This window comes from Myotis yumanensis, unplaced genomic scaffold, assembly GCF_028538775.1.
Source record: "Myotis yumanensis isolate MYYU_CA2020_CCGP unplaced genomic scaffold, mMyoYum1.0.hap1 SCAF_11, whole genome shotgun sequence".
NCBI lineage: Eukaryota > Metazoa > Chordata > Mammalia > Chiroptera > Vespertilionidae > Myotis > Myotis yumanensis.
In genome coordinates this window covers 63,391,213-63,417,728 of record NW_027223762.1, presented here as the reverse complement: position 1 = coordinate 63,417,728, position 26,516 = coordinate 63,391,213, and the positions used below count along the sequence as shown (strand labels likewise).

Here is a 26,516-nt window from a genome sequence, read left to right as displayed (position 1 = left end):
CCGGGCGTGGACTCGGGGACCGGGGCCTGGGCTCGGTGCGGCGGGTTCCACGCGGAGCCGCTGGTCCCCGCGCCCTGCGCCGGCGGCCTCGCCATGTTCACCTTCGTGGTTCGCGACGAGAACAGCAGCGTCTACGCCGAGGTCTCCCGGCTGCTGGTCGCCTCCGGCCACTGGAAGAGGCTGCGGCGGGACAACCCCAGGTTCAATCTGATGCTGGGCGAGCGGAACCGGCTGCCCTTCGGGAGACTGGGTGAGCGTCCCCGCGCCCCCGGCGCCCCCGCCCCGCCCCGGCCGGCCCGCTGGAGCCGGCGCTTTTGTGTTGAGGCCACAGATCTCCCCCGTCGCTCACCCGGCAGAGGAGACGCGGACCCTACGGGTCTGCACCATCCTTCCTAAGAGTCCCCGCGCGGCCTCCTGACAATGGCCCGTCCCGCATATCCCTCGTCAGGTGGGACCCCCACCCATCTCCCTCCAGACGCCCCCCTATCCCGGGCCGCGCGCCCCCTCTTCTCATCCCCACGCCTGATGCCCCACCGGGCAGGTCCACGGGCTGAGCGCGGGGCGGGAGCTCCTCGGAGCCGGGTGACATCTGCTGGGAATTGCTCCGGCCTGTGGGCGCGGGAGGGGCACTGTGCGCGGTGACCACCCCAAGGATTCCGCTCCCCGGGGCTCAGATGACCCGCCAGGGGGCTGGGGAAAGACCTGAACTCCCAAAGCAGGAGCTTCGGAAGGGAGCCAGGGAGGGGCGAGACGTGTGATTTCAGCCCGTCGTTTAGCTTCACCAAAGAACGCGTGCTCACAAGTGTGGGTCACAGCGGGCGCTGCACGCCGGCTTTACATGGCTGGGTTCTCCCTCTGCCCTGCTTCATGCACACGGTGGAAGCTGGCTTGGCACCATCAGGTGCACTTTGCCGGCTGCGGAAGGGGGGGGGGGGGGGGGGGCGGGGCGTGGACCACCCCCCTCCTCTTTAGATGACGTCATCCAGAAGTTGTGCAGGGACTTCAGCTCCCATCCCACTGACCTGCGTGTAGCCTCATGGCCTCTCCTCCATGCGCAGTCACCAGGAATTGCAGCCGCTGCCCTGGCAGCCATGCTCCCTGCCAAAATCCCCTGGGGGGTGGGGGGTGGGGCGGATCATAGGCCAGAGACCCACGCAGAGACTGGAAAATGAAGACAAACCATCTCTGCTTTGGAGGGAACCAGTCAGAGCATATTTTGTGTCCAAGAGAGGAAACAGTTTCTAGAAATAGGTGTGGTCAGGATGGGGAGGTTGCAGGGACAGAGACTGAATCAGGCCTTCAGGGACCAGCTGGCTGCCTGAGGCATGGGACCCTGTGCAGTCTGTGGTTCCGGGGATGAAGGGTGTGGCAGCACAGCCTTTACTGAAGTTTCTTTCTTTGGAATGGACCATGAGCCACTTTTTTGTTTATTTCCCCCACCCTCACCCCCACTCCCACTTTTTAATGACTATACAAGTTTTTGATGTAGGGAAGGGTTGGTTCTAACCCCCAGAAATCTTGGAATATGGGGAATTTGCCTGGAGATGAACTGTCTCCCCGAGAAGCCCCTGCACAGGGTAAACCTCCCCTCGAAGGAGAAGAAACTGCTTACAGTCGGGAATGCTCATTTCCTCCTTGCGCCGTCCACTTCCCTGCCTGCCCCACTTCCTTCCTGTCCACAGTGCCTGCTGTCAAAGCTTAGCTGGGATCCTAGCGTTAAAAACACACCTGGCTCTGCCCGGGCTGAAGCAGGCAGATGGCCCTGCCGTGGTGCTCAGGTCTAGGGAGAAGGAGCAGAAACCACCCAGCAGGCCCACCAGGTCGGCTGGTGAGCAGGAAACGTCTGGCGTTGGTGGAAAAGGAAGCAGCATCCCACAACCAAAATGCTTTATGCCTTCACTGTAGGCATATTTTCCTTTTGCTTAAAGTGCACCACACAAACCCTAAGGAAAAATCAGGTAAAGGCTCAAGATGCCTGGGCCATGGGGTGAGAGGGGAGGCAGCCCAGGTGTGATCAGGGAGCTGGTGACAGCCAGGCCGTGCCAGAAACTGTATTCAGTTGTCTACAGTTCTCAGATCAATTATTCATACTTCTGGCAGCGTCAGCTCAGACTCCCTTTCTTCGGTTTTACTTTTGTTTTTGTTGCTGGAAATTCAGTGCATTTGGTTCGGATTTTAAACTAAACCAAGGCTTTTGTTTTTATTTGTATCCTTTCTGCTCTAATTGATGGAGGAGGGGACTTGCCATAAGATCTATTGAAAATGTGTTTCCCTGCGGGGTGATGTACAGAGGAGAGTCCTCAGGCTTTAGAGTTGTGGATGTGGCCTTCCCACTGTCCCCCCGCCCCCGCCCCCGCCCCCGCCTTCTGGTGGTTTTCTTAGGAGCCCGAAGAAGCAGGTGCTCTGGAGGCAGGAGCGTCCATTCTGCTGCCGCCCCTGATGGCTATGGGGAGAAGGCTGGGAGGTCAGGAGTGTGACTCCGCTGCCGTCCTTCTGTACAGAGATAACTTACCAGTCAGTGTGTTAAGCCAGGGAGGGGATCGGGAGAGGGAAATAGAAGGACGAACAGGCGGCAGTGGTCTCGGGCAGCTCTGGGATGTTGATATTTAATCTCCCCCACGGGGAGGCTGAGTGGGCCAGTGGGATGCTGAGGCAGGGGCAGTGCCGGTGCCGGGCAGCAGAATCGTTCCTGTCCGACACCCAGTCCTGGAAGGGAGAACAGGTTGGGTGTGACACAGCTGTTCCCTCTCCTGAGCCGGGTGCCTCCCAGGCCTGGCCTCCTCTGAGCCTCCCTTTCCTTCACAGGTCACGAGCCTGGGCTGGTGCAGTTGGTGAACTACTACCGGGGAGCGGACAAACTGTGTCGTAAAGCTTCTTTAGTGAAGTAAGTGTTCCTTAAAACCTTGATTTTTTTTACATAAATGGTGTTCGCTTTCATCACAAAGCACTTAAGGAAGAAATGTGGGGTTATTTTTAAAGGGCAAAATACTTTTATTTAAAAAGCCAACACATACCCGTTCTGGAGCTGCCTCTAAGCTACTTGGATTGCAACCCAGAATTCTGCCATCTAGCACTTGACAGAGCCTGTCTATCTGTCTGTCTGTTTGTCTCTGAGGTGAGGCTCCCAAAAGCAGAGCCCGGGGTGGGTTTATGGTGTAAGTGAGGGATTGGGATGTATTTTGTACTCCAGCATCGGTCAGCCATTGGCTGTGGGGAGAAGTGGGGCATTTCTGGGCACAGCTGGTCCTTGGAGAAGGGGCATGCACACGACCTTGGCAGCTGCTCTCACGGGAGCCAGGGTCCCCTTAGGAAGGACACTTGGAGGGCGTAACTGCATCTGCTGCACCGCCCCTCTCGGCGAAGTTGGGTTTGGCAGGTGTCATAAGAACAGTATCTTAAGGTAGAGGAAGCGATATTATCTGCTGATCTTGTGATCCCAGCTTTCCCTCTGATTAGTTGAGGCAAATGTCCTCATCCCTCTAAGTCCCACTAGGTCCCTCCTAGGCGGTTGTGAGGATGGATAAAGGTGATGTGTGTGAAGTGTGGGGCACAGGGGTTTATAGGGAGCATTTGACTCTGTGCCTCAGTTTCCTTCTCTGTAAATTAGGGACAATAATAGGAACTGCCTGGGGTTGTTGTCTGGATTGAGTTAATGTATGTAAAAGCTTTGAATAATGCCTGCCTCAGAGTTCACTCTGTATGAATGAAAGGTCGTCTTATTGTTATTGCTGTTGTTGTCATCACTGCGATGGTTACCATTTCAGTAGGGAAGGTGGGGATGGCCCCTAAAATCAGGGCTGCTGTGGCAGGTCTCCATTGTCCTTTCCATGACGGCTGCTGAACATGTGTGCGCAGCCAAACAAGTCACTCAGGTGAATGACACTGCACCTGCCCTTTCCCCACTCATATTTCTTTCTGGACTCTAGACATTTAAAGGTGCAGTCTTGCCCTAGCCAGCGTGGCTCAGGGGATTGAGCGACGGCCTGTGGACTGAAGGGTCGTGGGTTCGATTCCGGTCAAGGGCATATGCCTGGGTTGCAGGCTCAGTTCCCAGTGGGGGGCATGCAGGAGGCAGCCAATGATTCTCTCTCATCGTTGATGTTTCTATCTCTCTCTCCCTCTCCCTTCCTCTCTGAAATAAATAAAAATATATTTAAAAAAATAATGGTGCAGTCTTCATAGGAATATGCCCCCTTTTTGTTCAGACTAACTGGCCCCAGTGACTTAGTATCCACTTCTCTCAGTGAGGAGTCTTCCTGATTTGTTGGCTACTCCTAAGGGAGACACGCTTTCTGAAGTCTTCTTTTTTAAAAAAAAAATATATTTTTTTTATTGATTTCAGAGAGGAAGAGAGAGGGAGAGGGAGAGGGAGAGAGAGAGAGAGAGAAACATCAATGATGAGAGAGAATCATTGATTGGCTGCCTCCTGCATGCCCTCTACTGGGAATCCAGCCTGCAACCCAGGCATGAGCCCTTGATCGGAATCAAACCCAAAACCCTCAGCCCACAGGCCGACACTCTATCCACTGCGCCAAACTGGCTAGAGCTGAAGTCTTCTGATTACACATTTATTGCATATTAGATGCAAAAGATTCTTTAACTAGAACTATAAGTGAGACATGATTGTCCAGATTATTCCTTTAGAAATTAATATAAAATGTTTACTTAGTATTTTTTCTACTATAATTTTTTCCTATAAAGGTAAAGGTAGAATTTTGCTTTTATGAGTGAGAACAGAGGATGCTGTAGGAAACTATTCTGGGTATTTGCATATTCAGCAACTATCCTGAGGTGGAGTGAGAAGTACAGGACCACATGACCAGGTGTGAGTAGGTGTCTGTTCTCTGGGACCTTGGACAGCGCCAGGCTGACGCCCAGCGCCCCATCTGTAAAATGGGGCTGATGGTGATCACACCTGCTCTTTGCCCCTGGTGGCATGCGACGCAGTCTGTGACATCTTGACTTATGCAGACGGGTTGCTCTCATCTTCACAAGTGTCCTTTATTCTCTCGGGACTGTAGTCATTGCCGGAGGTGATGGTTCCCTTTATCATTTTGTCTCCTTCCCATGATTTTGATGGCTTGAAAGGGCTCAGAGAGTTAAAATTAAAAAAAAAAAAAAAGGGGCATCTTGGATGGCAGCTCACAGAGGACAGCTGGATTGTGCAGGGCCGTTGCAGCTGAGCCAGGATGATGCCAGCCTGTACCCAGAGGACCAGGGGCAGTGCGGCGGGGCAGCCCCCAGAGGGTTTCTACTAGGATCCTACCCTGGGCCCTGGACTGCAGGCACCTTCCTGCATCACAGGGAGTGTCAGAAATTCATCGGGGCCCCAGGCCATAGACTCAGAGCCCTAAAGGGCTTTTCTTCTGGCTCAGATTGCGGACTCTCTTTCCCTCTTGTGAGCATTTCTCCCCTGGAGATGTAAATAAGCCTCCAGGCATGATTTCTTTCCAAATGGGTTTATGAGGAAATGGGACAAATGCAAAGAACTTCCTGCAGAAACTGGTCTACAGGCAATGAAAGTGATCCTGTGGGCCAGCGCTGTCCAACCCCAATAGAACGCTAGCCACGTGTGACTTTAAATTTCCCAGTAGCCACATTAAAACTAGTACAAAGAAACAGGTGCAGTTTATCTTAATCATATATTTTATTTAATCAAATAATCCAAAATTTCATTCTGACATGTAATTAATATAAAAAAAAACGAGTGATGAATTTCAGATTTTGTTTTTATACCGAGTTTTCAAAATCTGGTATGTATTTTACATTCCCAGCACATCTTAATTCAGGCACTAAATTTTTATTGCAAACCTCTTGTTCTGTATTTAGATTTCATAAAAATTTATGCTTAAAAAGAGATTTATATACCCAATTTTCTCCCACCTATGTAAAAACTTTTCAATAACTGAATCCGATACCAAGTAAACATTTTTCTTCAATATGCATGCACAATGACAAAACAGGGTCATTTTATTAGAAGAACTAACTTGGGCTTAGAGCAAAGGTGTAACATTTTCAAAATTATGTCCAAGTTAAATAAATTCACCAACTCTTGTGTTAACTCAGTATCAAATTCAAAAGAGTATTGAATAAATTGAAAAGAACTCTAAATGTATTAACTTCAACTAAATGTTTTTCAAATTTTCCCTTAGTTTTGCAGCTACTTTGCTGTTACAATTAAAAATCTTCTGCATATGAAGTCATGTTATAAAAATATGTAAAACCATTATTTTTGACTTGTATTCTAAAGTCCCAACATAAATTCTCATACCTATTTGGCTGGGACATAAATAAAGTTTTCTTTTCCCTTCTTCTGAACTTTAAAATTAGCTTGTTTGTAGCAGTGTGATAATCACACTGCAATTTTTAATCTTTTGGTTATTGGGTAAAATAATATTAATAAAATAAAATTAATAAAATAAAATATTGAAAATAATGATTTAGCTCTAGTTGGTTTGGCTCAGTGGATAGAGCATCGGCCTGCAGACTGAAGGGTCCTGGGTTTGATTCCAGTCAAGGGCACATGCCTAGGTTGCAGGCTTGATCCCCAGTAGGGGGCGTGCAGGAGGCAACCAATCAATGATTCTCTCTCACTATTGATGTTTCTCTCTCTCTCCCCCCCCCCTCCTCTCTTAAATCAATAAAAATATATTTTTTAAAAAGTGATTTAGCAAGCATTCCTTTTATTTCAAGAAATTCCTTTTATTTAGTGTTTTAACTGTACCCTAAATCTTTACAAAACTCTTTCCTCTGACTATCCTTGGCAAAGAACACAGCATCATTAAACACTGCCTTCTGTTTCGTGCGACAGGTCTCTACTGGTGAGTCATGGTAGCGTTGGCAAATACATACTGAAACAGTGTAAAAATTGTATCCATGATACCTTCCAGGGAGTGGGCTTCGGAAAACTGAGTGCAGATGTTTCCAACATGTATCAGACAGTAGAATGCAGTAATATGGGAAATGTCAGTCTTAAAATCCCAGAAAACCCAAATTTTAACTCAACCCAGCTGGAGCACTGTCTGTCGCGACAGACATGGATTTTTTGCTTGTAGATGGAACTCGCCTTTGACAGATGTAAATGATGAAAAATGAGCCACACCACGGGCTTGATATTTTTAGGCTTCAATTTGACAATGTTTTTTCATATATTTGTAAATCCTTTGAGGATACAGACCCAAAGTGTTAATTAGGCAGTCTTTTATGTCACACCACTTACTTAAAAAAATTTTTTTTAATTTCCAAGTTTTGAATCAATCTTTATTGTTAAAAATGTTTTATACTCTGTAGGCAGTTACTTAACTGGCTTGACTAAAAATTGTTCACTTTCTGTAAAATATGTTTTTTAGTCTTATTTCCTCAAAATAATTTCTATTACCACATTTTTATCTAAAGTGCTTTTCTTTTTTGTGTAGAATCCAAGTCATTTTATAGCTAACTGATGCTACAAGCACAGATCCTATTAAACATTTGTTTCCATTGTTTTGTTGAATATTTAATTTGAATTTCAGCCACTAATTTCATTGATTCTTTTTGACTGTTGAGAAGATCAACTTCATTATGTATTTGCTAAAAATGTCTCATGTACACTCTGCCACAACAAATTGCAATTGTTCGTCATTCGTTGTAAAATTTGTGTCATACCTTCTGCTACTGCTTTCTTCCCCCCCCCCCCCCCCCCCCGCCCCCCTCGCCCGCACTGCCCTTACTGTTCTGGTTGTAGTTGTAGCTTCTGTGTCTCTGTTCAGTTCTATTGCATCTGTAGTTTACCTTTATTTTAAATTTTAAAATTGTCCGTATTTATTTTTTTAACTAGACAAATTTTACTTTAGTTGCCAATTATGATTTATCCAGCTGTCACTGTAACTCATGCTGTCTGCATAACAAACACGTCACAATGTCTCATTATCGCCTGGAAAGAGCCCACATGGACTGAGGCAGCCCATTGTCCCTGAGTGGAACAGTGGGGTGTTTATGGTGATGCAGCAGCGCGCCTGGCAGTGCGCGCCGCCATACAGCACGTCAGGTCCTGCAGTGGCTAAAGGGAAATGTCCTCCTGCCAAAACAGTGAAGTTGTGCTTAATGGACAAATGTTTTACAAGGCTTGAGGCTTTAAGTTAAGAACTAAGCTAAATGTAAAATCCAGTTCCTCTGAGCACTTGAAATGTGTCACACTGGCCACATGTCTAGGGTTCAGAAGGCACATGTGGCTAGTGGCCACCCTATTGGACAGTGCAGAGAGAGTTGAACGTTCAGTGAGTTAGAAATGCATTTGTTCCTTTAAGTTCAAGTAACTCAAATCCTGTTGTCTTCAACTTTAAAATAACTATTTTAAATCTCAGTTTTAAATTCTTTCATTATTTCTGCCATTTGCGCACAGACTGGGTTTTGCGGGTGAATTTAAGAGACGCTTAATAGTCGCAGTTCTGCAGAAGATGAGCCCAGCTTAGCAAAGGCCCGTGATTGGCTCTTGGCTGGCTCTGACCCTGGGGAGGGAGGGCCAGGCAGAGTTAGGACTTGGGAGTTAGGGACTTGCATCGTGCCTGTGTCTTACGACCTGAGTGATGCTGGGAAGTGTACTCACTTTTGTGTGGCCCAGTGTCTGAACTGGGATGCTGGTGCCTCCCCCTCAAGGGACCAGCTAGAGCAGGGGTCCTCAAACTACGGCCCGCGGGCCACATGCAAATACAAATATTGTATTTGTTCCTGTTTTGTTTTTTTACTTCAAAATAAGATATGTGCAGTGTGCATAGGAATTTGTTCATAATTTTTTTTTTAATGTATAGTCCAGCCCTCCAACGGTCTGAGGGACAGTGAACTGGCCCCCTGTTTAAAAAGTTTGAGGACCCCTGAGCTAGAGAGTAAATGTGGTGGGAAGTCCTTTGCAAGCCCTGCTTTTTATTAAGTGCCTCTCCCAGAGCCTGACTTTATCTTCTGTTGTGTCATGTTATTTGGGGGCAGGAGGTACATTTAGTTATAACCACTGGCATCCAGTGTCCCATTAGAAAGATTCCTCCTTTAGTCTGTCTTGAAGCCAGGAAAGTGTTGGCTCAGGATTATTTCAAGTTAAGTTTCCTTGGAGATGCAATACACACACACACACACACACTCTCTCTCTCTCTCTCTCTCTCTCTCTCTCTCTCGGCCCAGTGCATGAAATTTGTGCACTGGAGGGGGGGGGGGGTCCCTCAGCCGGGTCTGTGCCCTCTTGCATTCTGGGACCCCTTGGGGGATGTCCGCCTGCCGACTTAGGCCCGATCCCAGGGGAAATCGGGCCTAAGCCAGCAGTCAGATATCCCTCTTTTAGTCCAGGGCTCTCACATTCCGGGACCCCTCGCTCCTTACTGCCTACCTGTAGCAGAGGCAGGAGAGGCTCCCGCCACAGCTGCTGCGCTCACCAGCCATGAGCCCAGCTTCTGGCTGAGTGGCGCTCCCCTATGGGAGCGCACTGACCACCAAGGGGCAGCTCCTGCATTCAGCGTCTGCCCCCTGGTGGTCAGTTCATGTCATAGCACTGGTCATTCCACTGGTTGGTCTGCCGTTTGGTCTATATGCATATTAGAGTTTTACTATATTGGAGATATATATATATATATATATATATATATATATATATATATTTCAGAGAGGGAAGGAGAGGGGAGAGAGTTAGAAACATCAATGATGAGAGAGAATCATTGATTAGTTGTCTCCTGCACGCCCCACACTGGGGATCGAGCCCACAACCCCAGCATGTGCCCTTGACCGGAATGGAATCCAGGACCCTTCAGTCCGCAGGCCAATGCTCTATTCATTGAGCCAAATGAGCTAGGGCTGGAGATACATTTTAAAAAGAGCCGAGGTTCTGGACATCGGGTCCCTTTTGACCCAGCTGACACACGCCTTTAAGGTTGCATGGATAGCTGTGTGCGATCTGTAGTGCATTACAGATCGGTCCAGGGAGGGAAGAGCAAAGTCTGGGACAAGGAGACCAGCTCCCAGGCCCTGGTTACACGCTTCCTCCTTGACGAGCTCTGGAGGCAGCACTGGCTTTTCTGAAGAGAGTGACCAATGACTGACCCTCTGTCACCTGCCAGGCTCATCAAGACGAGCCCAGAGCTGGCCGAGTCCTGCACATGGTTCCCCGAGTCCTATGTGATCTACCCCACTAACCTCAAGACACCGGCTGCTCCCGCACAGAATGGAATCCACCCGCCGATCCCTAGCTCGAGGACGGACGAAAGGGAATTCTTCCTGGCTTCTTATAACAAAAAGAAGGAAGACGGAGAGGGCAATGTTTGGATTGCAAAGTCATCCTCTGGTGCCAAAGGTGAGTTGGCATTGCCGTCCCTTAGGTTCCCAGTGCTCTGTGCAGTCGTACGCTAGACGTTCACGATGTATTTGGATGAGTGACTCTTCTCATCTGAACCCTGAAGGTACATAGAACAGTTAGTTACATAGCCTTAAATGTTAATCTACATGCTGGAGGCTTCTGCATGTCCATCTCCATACAGGTGCTCCGCAGCTAGGTCCTTTCCTGTGAGCTCTGGACCCACTTGCACACTCTTGGGCATTTGTCCCAGAGAAAAGAAAACATGGCCACGTAAACCCTGTATGTGATGGTTCACAGAAGCTTTATTCATAACAGCCCCAACTGGAAGCAACTCAGATTCCTTCAACAGATGAAGGATTAAGCAAACTCTGGTGAATCGACCCCACAGGATACTACTCGGCAATAGAAGGGAATGATCTATTGCTGAAATCAGCAACTTGGTTGGATCTGCAGGAAATTATGCTGTGTGAAAAAAGCAACACCAATTCCCAAAGGTCGCGTAGTGTATAATTCTATTTATATAACATTTCTGGAATGGCAAAGCTATAGAAATGGAGACCAGATTAGTGGTTGTCTGGAGGGTGCTATGGGGAGGGAAGCAGTTGTGGTTCTAGAAGAGAAAATTGAGGGGTTCATGCAATAATGAAACTGTTTAGAATGGACAAAGATACTTGCAAATCATGTCTCTTATGAGGCGTCTGCATACAGAATGTATAAAGAACTCATATAACACAATAATAAAAAGACAAATAACCCAATTAAGAAGTGAGCAAAGAGTCTAAATAGAAATTTCTCCAAAGAAGACATACAGATAAGACAATCTATCAGTACATGAAAACATGCTCGACATTATTAAGCATTAGGAAAATGCAAATCAAACCACAGTGAGATACCATTTCACACCCACTAAAATGGCTATAATTATGAAGACAGATGACAGCAAGTGTTGGTAAGAATGTGAAAAAATTGGAACTCTCATATATTGGGGGAATGTAAAATGGTGCAATTTTGGAGAGCAGTTTGGTAGTTTCTAAAAAGTTAAACATAAAATTACTATATTATTCCACTCCTAGGTATATTCCCCAGAGAACTGAAAATATATGTCCACACAAAACTTCTATGCAGATTTTCCTAGCAGCATTATTCGTAACAGCCAAACAACAGTAGAAACAATTCAGATGTCCATTGATTGGTGAATGAATGAGGAAAATGTGATATATCCATACAATGGAATGTTATTCTGTCATCGAGAGGAATGAAGCACTGCCACATGCTACAACATGGATGAACCTTAAAAACATGATGCTCTGCCTGGGTTGTGGGCTCAATCCCCAATGTAGGGGCGGGGGGCATGCAAGGAGGCAGCCGATCAATGATTCTCTCTCATCGTTGATGTTTCTGTCTCTCTTTCCCTCTCCCTTCCTCTCTGCAATCAATAAAAATACATTTAAAAAATAAAACATGATGCTCAATTTAAAAAAGCCAGACACAAAAAGGCTACATACTGGATGATTCCATGTATATGAAGCAGCTAGAACAGGCAAATCTATAGTAGGTTAGTGTTTGTCAGGGGCTGGGGCGAGGAAGGAATGGAGAACTGCTGATGGATGTAGAGTTCTCAGGAGGTGATGAAAATGTTCTAAAATAAGGTTGTAATGATAATTACTGGAATATACTAAAAACCATTGAATTGTACTCTGTAAAAGGGTGGGTTTTATGGCAGGTAAATTATATCAGTGAAGCTGTTAAAAAGGATATTGTATCATTTATGTAATGTTGGTGGACACTTTGAATGTAGCCAGTTTTTTTCTGTTACCAAACTGCAGGGGATCCACTTGTACTTTTGTATCTATGCCCTAAGCTTCCTGGTGTTTCCATAAGATAGGGTGTTAGACGTGGTCACAGGCAGTACAGCGTCTTCATCACAGCAGGCCGTGATCCACAGGAGAGCCGCACTTATTTAGGGCGCCCAGACCTTTACAGTTACAGTGTCTTTAGAAATGAAACTTCATGGTCGCAGCTGGCCAAGACAGTGTTTACAACCCTATACGGAGGAAAAGTTGAATGACCCTGGAGCTTTGGTGGGCCCAGGGGAGGGTGTGAGAGATTGGACCAGGGAAGGGTGGAGAAAGAAGAGTGAGTAGGCCGACTGTCAGTGTTTCCTCCCAGGCTTTGCAGGGAGCGGTACCTCTTGGGACGGACTGCACTAATTTTCGTTTTAATTTTACTGGTCAGGTGAAGGCATCCTCATCTCCTCGGACGCTGCCGAACTTCTGGATTTCATAGACAACCAGGGCCAGGTGCACGTGATCCAGAAATACCTCGAGCGCCCTCTGCTGCTGGAGCCGGGGCACCGCAAGTTCGACATTAGGTAATGCGTCCATGCAGTGGTGTGTGGGGAGGAGGGTGAGGTACAATGTGAGGAAGTGTTTGACTGTGTTTAATACGTTACCAACACTGAGCGCAGCTGAATGGAACTGAGCTTCTGTATCTAATTCTCTATTTTTTCTTCAATATTTTTCTTTCTAAAATATGTTACTAAGATTATGGGGGGGTTTTTGTTTGTTCATTTACTTTTTTTTTTTTTTTTTTTAATGAAAATGACTTGTGGATCCAAAGGGAAGGGCATAAACATATGGGCCTTGCACCTGGTGTGGCTCAGTTGGTTGGAGCGTCCTCCCTTACACTGAAAGGTTGAGGGTTCAATTCCCGATCAGGGCACATGCCTAGGATGCAGGTTCTGTCCCTGGTTGGGGTACATACAAGAGGCAACCAATTGATGTTTCCCTCTCACATTGATGTTTCTCTTTTTCTCTCTCTCCCTTCCTCTCTCTAAAATCAATAAACATGTCCCCAGGTGAGGATTAAAAAATAATACATACATACATGCATGCATACATACATACATAAATGGGCCTTACAATGGGAGAGAGGTACACGGAACATGTAATTCAGACACAACAGATCATGTGACCCAGACAAGTAATATGTCCTGACCTTATTTATGTCCTACTTTTTGGGGATTTCATGAACACATCTCAGGTTTGTGGACTTTATTTTCTGAGCAAAGAGCCTGGCAAGAAGAGGTGAGGGGCTTTCTACAGCTGCATGACCCTCAGCCCAGCCTGCTTGTGGCCTGGCTGTTGGCTCTTCAGAAAGGACTGGGTCTCAGCTGCCTTTATGTCAGGTCAGCTTTAGGATGAACAGTCTTCCTCTTAAAATTATTTAAAATGACCAAACATGGCAGATGGAGGTTTCATAGATTAACCTTTGAAGCAAGCCCATCAAATCTCTTCAAAACGCTGGCTCTTAAATGGATCTGAGTCCCCTTGTCAAGACTGTCTCAGGTATTTGTTGTGGCCTGCCTTGCATAATTTACAACCTACCTTCTTCCCCTACTTCCCACCAAGAAATCCAGGGGATGGTAGAGATACCTGATGTGAAGGAACTTTGGAGGTCGTGAGTAACTGTTTTTGTTGACTTGCAGAAGCTGGGTTTTGGTGGATCACCAGTACAATATCTACCTCTATCGAGAGGGCGTGCTGCGGACTGCGTCAGAACCGTATCATGTTGATAATTTTCAAGACAAAACCTGCCACTTGACCAATCACTGCATTCAAAAGGAATATTCAAAGAACTACGGGAAGTATGAAGAAGGGAATGAAATGTTCTTTGAGGAGTTCAATCAGTACCTGACCAGTGCTTTGAACATTACCCTGGAGAATGCTATCTTAGTACAAATCAAACATATCATAAGGTAATCTAATTGTATCTTTTTAGCTATATGTGTCTTGGAGAAGCTTCGGGAGTTTGTGCCTTTCAAGGAATTATTCCATTTAAGTTGTCTAATTTAAAGACAAAACTTTTTTGGTAATATTTCTTTATTATTCTTTTGATATTTGTGGGATCTCTAATGATGTCACTGCTTTCATTCCTTATATTGGTAGTTTATATCTTCTCTATTTCTTGGATTGATTGGATTGGCTAAAGGCTTATGAGTTTTATTAGTCTTCTCAAAAAGTCAGTTTTTTGCTTGACTGAGTATCTCTATTGTTTTTTGTTTTGTTTTCTTTGACTTAATGCTGTTTATTATTTCCTTCTGCTTTTGGGAGGTGTTTAATTTTTTTTTTCTAGTTTCTTTGTGAAAGGTTAGATCATTGATTTGAGATACTTCATTTTTTAAAAATATAAGCATTTGCCCTAGCTGCTTTGGCTCAGTGGATAGAGCGTTGGCCTGCGGACAGAAGGGTCCCAGGTTTGATTCTGGTCAAGAGCACATGCCCAGGTGGCGTGCTTAATCCCCAGTAGTGGGCATGCAGGAGGCAGCCAATCAATGATTCTCTCTCATCATTGATCTTTCTGTCTCTCTCCTTTCCTCTCTGAAATCAATAAAGATATGCTTTATTAAAAATTAAAATATAAGCTTTTAATGCTATCAGTTTCCCTCAAAGTACTCATTAGCCATACCTCCAGACTTTGCTATATTGGTTTTTTTTTTCATTTTATTAAAATAATTTCTAGTTTCTCTTGTGACTTCATATTTGACTCATGTGTTATTAGAAACTTTGGCTTAATTTCCAAATATTAGGGGATTTTTCCAGATATCTTTCTGTTACTGATTTCTACTATAATCCCATTGTCTTCGGAGAATATAGTTTTGTATGGTTTTGTGTCTTTAAAATGTGTTAGTTTCGTGTCCTAGAATATGGTCCATCTTTGTGAATGTTCCGTGTGCACTAAGAATAACATTTACTCGCTCTACTTAAGCTGTGTTCTATAAATGCGACATCGGTGAAGGTTGTTGCTAGTGCTGTTCACGTCTTTTATATCCTTGCTGTTTTCCTGTTCTGCTATTTATTATTGAGAGAGAAAAAAAATCAAAGTCTCCAAGTGTTTGGATTTTTCTATGTCTCTTTTTAGTTTTACCAGTTTTTGTTTTATATAGTTATGAGTTGAAGATCCATTATGAGGTGCATATACATTGAGAATTGTTCTCTCTTTTGGGAAATTGACTACTTTGTTATTGTGTAGTATCTGTCATTATTTCTGTAATATTCCTTATTTTAAAGTTGGTTTTTTTATTAATACAGTCACTCCAGCTTTCTTTTGATTAGTGGTATTTTCTTTCCATTCTTTTACTTCTATTCAACTGGACTCTGGTAGACAACGTAGAGTTGGGTTTTTTGTGTGTTTTGTTTTGTTTTGAATCCAATATAATAATCTCTGTCTTTTAATTGGTGTGTTTACACCGTTTAAATTTTTTTTTAAATATTTTATTGATTTTTTACAGAGCGGAAGGGAAAGGGATAGAGAGTTAGAAACATCGATGAGAGAGAAACATAGACCAGCTGCCTCCTGCACACCCCCTACTGGGGATGTGCCCGCAACCAAGGTACATGTCCTTGGCTGGAATCGAACCTGGGAACTTTCAGTCCGCAGGCCGATGCTCTAACCACTGAGCCAAACCGGTTAGGGCTACACCGTTTAAATTTAATGTAATGATTGGCTTGGTTGGATTTACGTCTACCATTTTATTATTTGGTCGATTCGTTCCCTCTTTCTTTGTTTTTATTTGCTTTCATGTCTCCATTTCCTGATCTCTTTAGAATTATTTGAATATTTTCAAAGTTCTAGTTTAATTTTCTTGTTGAATATTTGGCTCTGTCTGTCTATATTTTCGTGGTGATTCTAGGGATTAAAAAATATATGTATCTCATATTTCAATCTTCTTAGAATTAATAATTCACCACTTCACATGAAATCCAGACATAACATTATACTTCACTTGACTCTCCCTCTCTGTGTTACAGTTGCCATGTGTATTACATCCACATAAAATGAAATCTCTACCACATAATGTTATAATTTTTGGTATCAACCATTATATACATTTTGTTATGTAGATAGTCAAGTTTGGTTTTTAAAAACTATAAGGCCAAACTGGATGCTGTCTATAAGAAACACATTTAAATATAAAGTAAGGAAAAACATTTTTATTTACCCATATATTTGCCTTTATTTTCTCTCTTCCTTTAGTCCCGAGGTTCCAGATTTCTCTCTGGTATCTTTTTCCTTCAGACTTTGTCATTTCTTTTAGAGCCATTCTGCTGGTGATAAGTCCTCTTAATTTTCCATCATCTGAAAAAGTCTTTATTTCTCTTATTCCTGAAGGACATTTTCACTGGGATTACACAAACATAATGTCAATCACAAAAAAATTAAAAGCTGTATACAAGACACATACGGATTGATTCTATTCATATAAACTGAAAAACAAGCAAAGTTTAGTAAATACATTATTTAGAGGAAGGTACATACATAGGTGGTAAAAATAAAGAGAGAAGCAAAAAATTCAAAATAGTGATTTTCTCTGGAGAAAAAGCAGGAGGAACCCAAAGAGGAGGCCTGAAAGTACGGATGTGGGTAAATGGATGGTCATTAATGCTCCATGTATTTTAGACTCATTTTTATTAGTATACTTATTTTGTCTTCATTTTTAAAGGACATTTGCTCTGGAAGAAGATTTCTAGGTCAGCAGTTAACATTTTTTTAGCACTCTGAAGGTGGCACCATTATCTTCTGGCTTCTATTTTTTCTGCTGAGATGTCAGTTGAAACCTTAGTATTGCTTTTAATGATATTTTTCTCTGTTTTTAAGATTAATTTTTGTTTATTTTATAAATTTTACTTTGAGATGTGTTTAATATATAGTTTTCTTTGTACAAATTTCTTTGTACACATTCATAATGCTTCTTGAATCTTGGAATATTCATGGTCATTGTCTTATCAATTATGGCTTTTGTCCCAGAGAAGCCTGCATAGTTTCCCTTCTAACTGTACAGTGGCGTATAAGGACAGTTTCTGTGGTCATCTTAGAGTTATCATAACATGTTTTATTACTAAGACTGGAGGCCCAATGCACGAAATTCTGCAAAGGGCTCGGCCCTCGCAGCCACAGTGGCTGCCTTGGCCCTTGCAGCCCCGGCTTCGTCCGGAAGGTGGTCCGGAAGGACGTCTGGCTGTCCAGTCTAATTAGCATATTACACTTTTATTATTATAGATAGGGATTTGCCCTAACTTTCAGCTAGGGAAAAGTCAGGGAAGATCTTCATAAAACCGAAAAGGCCTATGTATTCTGGGATGGCTGTATTAGAAGACAGTGGCTTATTATTCGTTAGCTCCTTATGTAATTACCTTGTTGGTCCATCTCAGCCCCAGGAGTACGTATTATTTTACCTCCTATTTTATAGAAATCAAACCTTAGCTCCAAGACGTTAAAACATTGACCAAAATTCTGGCCATAATTCTAGCAGCCTGACCTCTGACCTCACTTACTTATTCACTATGTTTCTGAGATTCACTTTCAACTTTTATATATTTTTTCAAACGTTTATGTTTTATAGTACATATTCCATTTTTGTGTTTTTCCAATTTTGGGAAACAGTAGTTGATGCTAATAATCATTCTGTTTCAACATTTAGTTTCAATATATGTAGCTCTTCAATCTTTTAATGAGTAACAATTTGGCAACAGGACTGGAACAAGCAAAAGAAATGAATGAGGCCAAATAGTCTTTGTGCCAATTCTTCCCCTCACTGGCTGACCATTGGTCCACTTCTTTTCTATGGAAAACGTACATGAAAGTGTTTTATTTATTGTAAACAACATGTGGCAGCAGCCGTCCTGTGGGAGGGACCCACCTTTCCGGGGCCCGGGTGACAGCTCGGAGCTGGGAAAGCAGCCTGTATTTGTAAAGACATGCGTGGTTACAGGTCTTCTCACAAGTTGCTGGGTAAATAGCATTGTCTTGAATAATCTGTCGGCGACAACTTTAAAGGAGAGAGGGCGCCAAAGCCGATTTATGGCAGCACCTTTCATGGGCAGTCCTCGGGCCCATCTCCGGTCCCTTCGCCCTGGCCCGCTCTCAGCCAGCTCTCCCTCTGCCCGCAGGAGCTGCCTCCTGAGCGTGGAGCCGGCCATCAGCACCCGGCACCTGCCTTACCAGAGCTTCCAGCTGTTCGGCTTCGACTTCATGGTGGACGAGGAGCTGAAGGTCTGGCTCATCGAGGTCAACGGCGCCCCTGCTTGTGCTCAGTAAGCCTCACGCCCCGGGGCTGTGGCCGGTGGAGGCTGGGAGGACCCGTCTCAGCAAGGCCGTGCGCCCCGTGGCCCTGGGCCGCTGTCAGGGAGGAAGAGGCAGGACAGGAGGCCCCGGGGACCCTGCTGGCAGGGGCTTTGCGGAGGCGTTTCCTCTCCGTTTCCCCATGTGTGTGGAGCGGTTCGACTGCTCAGGCGGGTGGTGGCTGCTGGGAGAGTTTCAAACGCGGCTGGAGACTGCGGGAGGAGACGCGTGTAGGAGATGAGTGGGCAGGGTCCTGGAGCGGAGACGGTGACGACCAAGAAGGTCGGGCTCCTCGGGCAGCAAGTGGTCGGAGAAGCATCGGAGATGCAGTGGAGCTGGGACTGAGAGGCGTGGCGTGTGCCCAGGAGGAGGGAGAGCTTTCGGGAAGGGCACATACCAGGCACCAGCGCAGCCTTGCTCATTGCCAGGCTGTGGCCGGAGCGCAGGTGGGTGTAACCTGCGGGGGTCGGGGGAGATCCCATTCCTTTGGGGGAAGCGGCTGAGGTGGCATCATGTCGTGCCCTGAGGAATGGCGGAGGGGACGCCGCACATGTGAGGGAGAGTCGTTGGGACTCGATCCTAAAGGCTCTGTCCTCTCGAGATCCACGGTCATCTCCTCCATGTCCACATCCTGGAGAAACAGATCTCCCGAAGGGTCAGCGGGAAGTCCCGCAGCGGTGAGTGTGCTCAGGGCGGTCCGCTGCCGGAGAGACGGGCAGACGCCGCCCCAGTGATTACTGTGGGAATCATACTGTTACACGTCCGCAATAGACAATAAGTTCTGTGGTTTGGGTGCATGACTTTGAGAGGGGAGGACTTCTGGACTGGGGGTGGGGCTTACAGGAAGGCGGCCTGGAAGCCACGAGGGACCCGGGGACCCTGAGAGGCCAGGGGCAGGGGATGGGCCAAGCCCCCATTTTAGTAACAACCATCAGGACTCACGCTCCTCCTGTCACTGTTCCTTAGAGGCGGGCGGCTGCGTGGTTTGCGACATAGAACCTCAGGGCAGTGAGAAGGAATGGGGTGCGGGGAGAAGGTCCTGCGATGGGGAGGGTGACTGCAGGGACGCCATTGCCTTGGGAGAGGGGAACCGGCGGTGAGGATTTCTCCAGGTGGATATCGGGAAGCAGGACAATCAAGACCCCTGTTTTCCTAGGCCGGGTGGCCCGGAGCGTAATCAGAAGTGAGTTTCTCTCGGGACCACACATTTCTGGTTTTACCCCGAGTTAGAGCCAGTCCTGAGGGATAGTCTCAGCCTCGTGAGCTGCCCCATGAAGCAGGCGGATGTCCTATAGGGAATAGGCAGGGGTGGAGGGCCTCATCGCTATTCTGAAGTTTTCCTCCTCAGCTTTTCTGCTTTGGTGCTTCCATTGTCTGGATTAAGTCCAGAGCCCGGACGTGGCCTCTGGGCCGATGTGGCCAGGCCAGTGCCTTGTCTGCAGCACCAACCTGCACTGATCCACCTCCCCGAACCCCTGGCTCTCTCTCCTCCCTGCTTCTCCTTTCATTGCGCCGCCCTCTCCTCCCCACCCAGCTCACTCTCTCTCTCCCCTCCCTCCCTCCTCCGTTGTCTTTGTCCCTGTCTTTGCCCTCTTCCATCCTCTTTTCTACCCCATCCTCTGACCTCACTCATTCCTCTGGCCTCAGCTCAGCTGACACTCATGGGGAGTCTTTCCTAAAGTCCCCTCAACCACAAGGAGTGGGTGCTCTGCGTGGGGAGGCCTGCCCTCCGCGTCCCCCGCACAGGCAGCGGAGGGCCCGTCCACTCTACTGGAATTGCCATCTTCCCTGCGGCTCACGTCAGAGTGGAATTCTCTGTCCGTGCACCTGCGAGGCCTTCTAGACGCGTCGTCTTCCCACGGCACCTCCCGCCGTGTTTGTGTGGACAGTGGAGGCCACTTGTATCAATGTGGTCAGGAGATGGAATTTCCAGGGCAGATCCTGGTGAGAAAAACTTTGGATTCTTGCTTGCACGTTGGCGAACTTCCTCAGTAACATACTTTTGAACACGTTTCAGGAAGCTCTATGCAGAACTGTGCCAGGGCATCGTGGACATAGCCATATCCAGCGTCTTCCCGCCCCCCGACGCCGAGCAGCAGCAGAGCCAGCCGGCCGCGTTCATCAGGCTGTGACCGGAGACGTGCGGGTCCTGCTCCAGGAGAGACGCCCCATGGCTCCACGAGAAGCCACAGTGAGAAAGAGGCAGCTCGCAAGGTTGTGATGGAGGAGGGAGTGCGAGAGCGAAGGTGCCCCCAAGGGGCTCCGGGTGGAGCTCTCTGCACTGCTACCCAGACTTGAAAACTGCAACGAATTTCCCCGAGGGGAGAGCAAGACGTTCTTCTAAGGGGAAAACACAGGGATTAGGTTGTCGTCCTTGAAAGCAGCAGATTGCTATGCTAAGGCCGTCCTTGAAAGCAGCACCTCTCCTCTCGGGGCCACTGGACCTGTGCGTGCGCTCCCTCTGCTGCAGCCCTCGTGCCTTAGCTCGGTGCCCAGCTGCAACCTCTGTCCTGCGGGGACTGATGCTAGAGCGTTTGGGAGGTCGCCCTGTGTCCCTGCTCGTCCCCCCTGACACTCTGCCTGTGAGACTCTGGACCGGCATGCGCCTTGGCCCTCGGTTCCGTGCTGTGCTCTGCCTCGCAGGGCAGGGCGTTGTCCTCATCCCGTTCCTGAAGGCACTGGGTCAGTCTCCGGTCAGGGTGGGTGTGGGCTGGGCACCAATATAGTAAATGCTGCTGTCAGTCTGCTCTCTGCATGTTTTAGAAACCAAGCAGCAAGTTTGCTACAAGCCTGCAAGCATCAAAAAGCATGAAAGAAAAAAGACAATGCCTTGCTTTGCTTCATAGTTGGGTGTCCTTGAAATATGATGGATCTGTTATCTTTGTTTGAACCAGAATTCATGCACTTTTGCAAAGTTCCTGGGGGTCAGGAGAAGGTATAGTTCCCCTCTCCCAAGTGGCCCTGCCCCTGACACAGGGAGCTCCCACCATCTCCTTCTTCTCTCCCAGCACCTGCTGTGGGAGCTGGAGGGGGTGTTGTTCCAGCGAGGAGGCTCTGCCTCAGGGAGAGGCTCTCAGTGAGTGTCTGTCTGCCTGAATGGGAGCGTCTCCCAAAATGAGAAAGATGTGGTTTTAGAGCTTCACACAGCGTCTTGTAGGTCAACAGTTGTGTCCTGTTAGGGGTGGTGTGGTTTTCCCTGACTGGATCGGGGAGCATTCTGCAGGCTTTTCAGGAGGCCACGTCACTAGCAGTGGGAAGAACAAGATGCCATGTATGTTTGCTGAGCCGAGTGAAGGGGCCCTTCTTAGAGCACCAGGATCCCAGCGGATCCATGGGCAAGGCCCCTGCTCCTCGGAACGTGGTGTGTCCTTCCTTTGTGTGTATGTGTACTCCGGTACTCGTCCTCCTTGCACACAAAAAAAGCAGTTCTGCAGCCAGGAAGACTTTGTAAAAATATTTCTTATTTCAGAGAGGAAGGGAGAGGGAGTGAGAAAAACATCAATGATGAGAGAGAATCGTTGATTGGCTGCTTCCTGCACATCCCTCACTGGGGATCGAGCCCACAACCCAGGCATGTGCCCTTGAACAGAATCAAACCTGGGTCCCTTCAGTTCGCAGGCTGATGCTCTATCTACTGCGCCAAACCGGCTAGGTTGGGAAGACATTGTTAAAAAGAGAAGAAAAAGCAACTGTTCCTAAAATATGATGAGATGTGGGAGCTTACATGTGGGCAGAGGATGTGAAGGTGTGATGTTGGGGGAGAGGAGAAAGACCCGCTGGGTGGGCTCGCATGGGGAATTGGAATTATGTCGTGGTTGCTCGCTCAGAGGACAGATCGTGAAGTTTGCATGCAGAGCACAATGAAACTGTCAGTGGTTGAGGTCGCTCCTGGAGGCCCGGCGTGGCTGCTGGGTTGGGGTTGGGGACTTAGAGCCTGGCCAGGTGCACACCCACTTAGAACGTGTGGGGTACTGGCTTCTGCGAGCTGGTAATGGGGAAAGCGTGGAAGGCTTGTGGGGCTGTCCCATGGGAACACGGATGTGTAATGCCCTTTTGGACCTAAGTTACAGGAATATTTGAGAGCTTTCCAGCGGCTACAGTGACGGAGCTAAGAATGCAGATGTTAGGAAGTCTGTGGCTCTCGATGGATTTTCTAAGAAACCTGATTCAGTAGCACATGTATGAGGGAAGTGAGGCTCTAAAAAGAAAATGATACCTCATTCCTCACGTGTTTTCAAATACATGTCTACTTATCTTTACTTCTGATCAGGGGGTGGTTGGCTCGGAACCGTCGCATCCCCTCCACGCTGTCCTGGCGCAGGTGGTCCTGCCTCGCTGCCCAGTCAGTCTTCCTGTGCGTGTCCGTGTCCATGTCACCAGTTGCTGGGGAGAGGGCGCTACTCATTGGCAATGTCGACTCCAGTCTTGGCCCTGCCATTGGCTGCTCAGTGTTGGATGAGCTGTGACCTCTCTGTGCCTTAGTTTCTTGTCTCACAGAAGAGACTGTTGCCAGACCCAGGACTACCTCACAGGCTTTAGTGAGGACAAGTGAGATTAGGAAGACTCAGGAGCCTTCCGTACCAAGACTCCTAGTGCTGGCTGTGCGCTGGAACCACACTGTGCCCCTCTCCCCACCCCGGCGACGGAATCAGAACCTCGGGCAGCAGTGCGCGCCACGCTGCTTGAGAAGGAAGGGAAAACACATTCTTATTACCTGAGAGGAATCCCGTAGGGCCCAGGGCTTTTAAAAGTTCCTTTTGGAAGAACAGGCCTCTCTTTCAGAATGACCAGGTATTGACATGTGTGTTCATGCGACAAGTGCTGTCTAAGCCGTTCTCTCTTTGCTTCTTGTCAAACATGCCTTCATCTACTGAAACAGTCTGTGAAGTCTTGGCAGCGAATATAAACAGACAGGAATCTATAAATCTGCTGAATAGACATTAATTATTGAGAGAAAAGCCCCTTTCCTCACAAGTAACCCCTGTGGTGTTTAGAGCTCAGTTTTACCCAGAACATTCAAGTGCCTCAGTGTCTGTGGGTACAGTGGAGCAGGTGCGGGCACACTTGCCACGGACACGATATTCCCCAGCGCCTTGGATGTTTCTCACGGGATTGGAGTGAGCGGTAGTGCTGGGAAGGTACGGGATCCGCAGCACCCACAGGGGAGTGAAGCTACACAGTGTGTTTAACTGTTGAGGTTGTCAGGCTGCGGTGCATGTGGGGGGGGCGGGGGCGGGGGCTCTACTGGAGAAGACAAGGCCCCTGAGTGGCCCCACAGCATGTGGGAGCCGTGAAGAAAATTCAGTGATACACGGACTCTGTACCTAAGAGGAAATGACTTCTGAAATAAGGTGATGTTATGAATGTTTAAAATGCCTGGAGCATTAAAGTGAAGTAATAACATTTCAAGTGTCCTTGTTCCCTGTGGTTCTGTCATCTCGTTGTTGGAGTTGACTGTTTCGGGTACCATCGGTTGTTTGAGTCTATGACTCTGTCAGGCAGACTTTCTGTAAAGTACCAGATAGTAAGTATTCAGGCTCTGCAAGCCATGCAGGGTCTCTGATGCATTTTCTTCTTTGCCTTTCCCCTGACTCTTAGGAAATATATAAAGCATTCTTAGCTCAAAGGCCATACAAATTAAACCAGGTGTGACCATCGTTGGCTCAACCCAGCATGTCGTCGAATACATAACCCAAAAGATTGTCCCTTGTAATTGAGGTGCACATAGGTTTTGAAAACCTTCAACACAGTTCTAAGAGTATAGAAGGCCACAATAGACACAGACATTGTGGTAAAGGCCTGGGCAATGTGGAGGGGGAGGGATTATAGGGTGGAGAGGGCCATTGGTGGGGGGAAAGAGGGGACATTGTAATACTTTCAACAATAAAGATAAAAATTTTTAAAATGAACATAGGGATGTGAGGGCGATCTGGCTGCAACATCTGTCACCCCATTGATCGCCAGGGTTGATTCGGCTGATCTGGCTGGCTAGGCGGGTGTCCCCCTCCTCCCTCACCGATCCCTGTGCGTCCCTCCCGAAGCTGCGCGCTCGGCTCGGTCAAAGAGGACGACCTTCCCCCGCCCTGAGGAGAGGACCGGTCTTCGGTCAAGGGTATACGAGTAGCTGCGCTCCCCTGCTAGAACCTCCAAACAAGCTCTCAAGGTCCATAAAATGAACATAGAAGGCCACACGTGTGTAGGGCTGTGTGTGTGCCCAGGGGAGACCTGAATTCCCTCAGCTTTCACCTCTCTCTCACTTGGAGGGTCTTCACAAGCAAGAAGTGATGACTAAGGCAGAGCTGTAACCTCCTTCCTGAGCATGAAGGCATCTCTCTCTCACACACACACACACACACACACACAGAGTCCCTGGGCAAAGACTAGGAGACTTACTTGTTCCAGACATTCAGGAACTCTCTATGCGATCAATTGACCACTAAGGTAACTGAGCAGAGACTTTGGTGGCCACGCATAACAAAGAATACAGGTTTTACAGAATTAGCTCAGGAGAGTCATTAAGTAAAGAGCTACAACAGTAAACTCTGGAGTGGGGGAGTATCTGGTTTCCAAAGTTGGCCCATTATATCCTTAAAATCTTCCAATTTTCAACACAAATTATGGGATATGCAAAGAAAAAAGAAAGTCTGGCCCATAGAGGTAAAAGGCAGTCAATAGAAATGTTCCTGAGGAAGCCCAGGTATTGGACTTACAGAACTAAATGAGACAAGAATGGCATTGGAAAGTACAACCATACAAATAAAAAATTCATTGCAGATGTTCAAAAGCAGGTTTGAGCTGGAAAAAGAAGGAATCAGTGAATATGAGGTCAGGAGATTATTCAGGCTGCAGAACAAAAAAAAAGAAGAAGGAAAATGAACAGCGCTCCAGAGATCTGTCCAGAGATATGTATGTATACCAACATATACATATCATGGGTCCTAGAAAAGAAAGGGGAAGAAAACAGTGGAAAAATAGTGGCCGAAAACTTTCCACTTTGGTGAAAAACATTAAAATGCATGTGAGAAATTCAACAAGCTTCAAGTAGGATAGACTCAAAGAGATCCACATCAATACACATTAATCACTAAGAAAATAACTTTAATTATAGTAAAAAAAAGAGAGGAACTAAAATGTTACACTAGAAAATAACTAACAAAAGTGAAGGCAGAAATGGAGGAATGAGGGGAGGTATAAAGCAAACAGAAAACAAATAGCAAAATGGCAGACATAATCCTACCTTATCAGAAGTTTCATTAAATGTAAATGGATTAAACACTTCAAACAAAAGGCACAGATGGCAAAATGGATTAAAAAAGAAACCAAAACTACCATGATCCACCTCTGCAATCTACTAAAGACACAAATAGGTGAGAGTAAAAGGATAAAAAAAGATATACTGTGTAAATAGTAATTCAAAGAGAGTTTGAGTGGCCATACAATATTAGACAAAATAGGCCTTAAGAAACAAAGTTGTCACTATAGGCAAAGGACATTTTTTAATGATAAAGGGAATGATTCATCAGGAAGATACAATCTATATCTATAAAAGGCTAATATGTTAAGTGTCTCTCCAGCCATCCGACCAGTTGCTATGACATGCACTGACCACCAGGGGGCAGATGCTCAATGCACACTATCCATTTACAAAAAATGGCACCATGGACCTGGCACCAACAAACCAACACTCAGCTTCCCCCACCCCAGACACAAGCCCCACCACCACCCCAGAGCGACACCCCACCAAATTACAGTCAATGCTGCCAAAACCCCATGGCACAAAATGCAGCCCACAACCCAGCTCAGCCCAGAAACAGTCACTGTGGGCACAGGGTGATGATGTCATGTAGCAATGCCTGTCTTCCTCTCCCTAGTGACTAGCCTCCTTGGAGTTTCTTCAGCCCAGGAACACAACTTGTTTTATAGCCAGGTGCAAATATTATACACTTTAACCAAATGTCTATGAAGCATTTTCCCCTGCCTCATCTCATTTGATCCTCACAGAAGTCCTGGAGTAGGAAATAGGAGATTCAGTAAAATCCTGTTTTCTTTTCATTAGCTGGAAAATGGAGATTTAGAAAGTTTA

At 46.7% G+C, this 26,516-nt stretch overlaps 1 protein-coding gene across 1 annotated transcript; it reads left to right on the top strand.

Annotated features, from left to right (window-relative positions):
* The first annotated feature begins 1 nt into the window (after position 1).
* TTL (tubulin tyrosine ligase) lies at positions 2–24,242 on the top strand. Its single transcript, XM_070429744.1, has 7 exons — positions 2–250; positions 2,806–2,884; positions 10,077–10,309; positions 12,548–12,683; positions 13,800–14,069; positions 18,262–18,405; positions 20,451–24,242. Exons 1-7 carry the CDS (start codon positions 94–96, stop codon positions 20,563–20,565), a joined length of 1,134 nt encoding a protein of 377 aa, XP_070285845.1. The 5' UTR covers positions 2–93; the 3' UTR covers positions 20,566–24,242.
* Positions 24,243–26,516: the final 2,274 nt, after the last annotated feature.

Coding starts and splice junctions, on each gene's coding strand:
- TTL (XM_070429744.1), top strand. CDS start 94: ATGTTCACCTTCGTGGTTCGCGACGAGAACAGCAGCGTCTACGCCGAG. Junction 12,684..13,799: donor CACCGCAAGTTCGACATTAG/GTAATGCGTCCA, acceptor GTTGACTTGCAG/AAGCTGGGTTTTGGTGGATC. Junction 14,070..18,261: donor CAAATCAAACATATCATAAG/GTAATCTAATTG, acceptor CTCTGCCCGCAG/GAGCTGCCTCCTGAGCGTGG.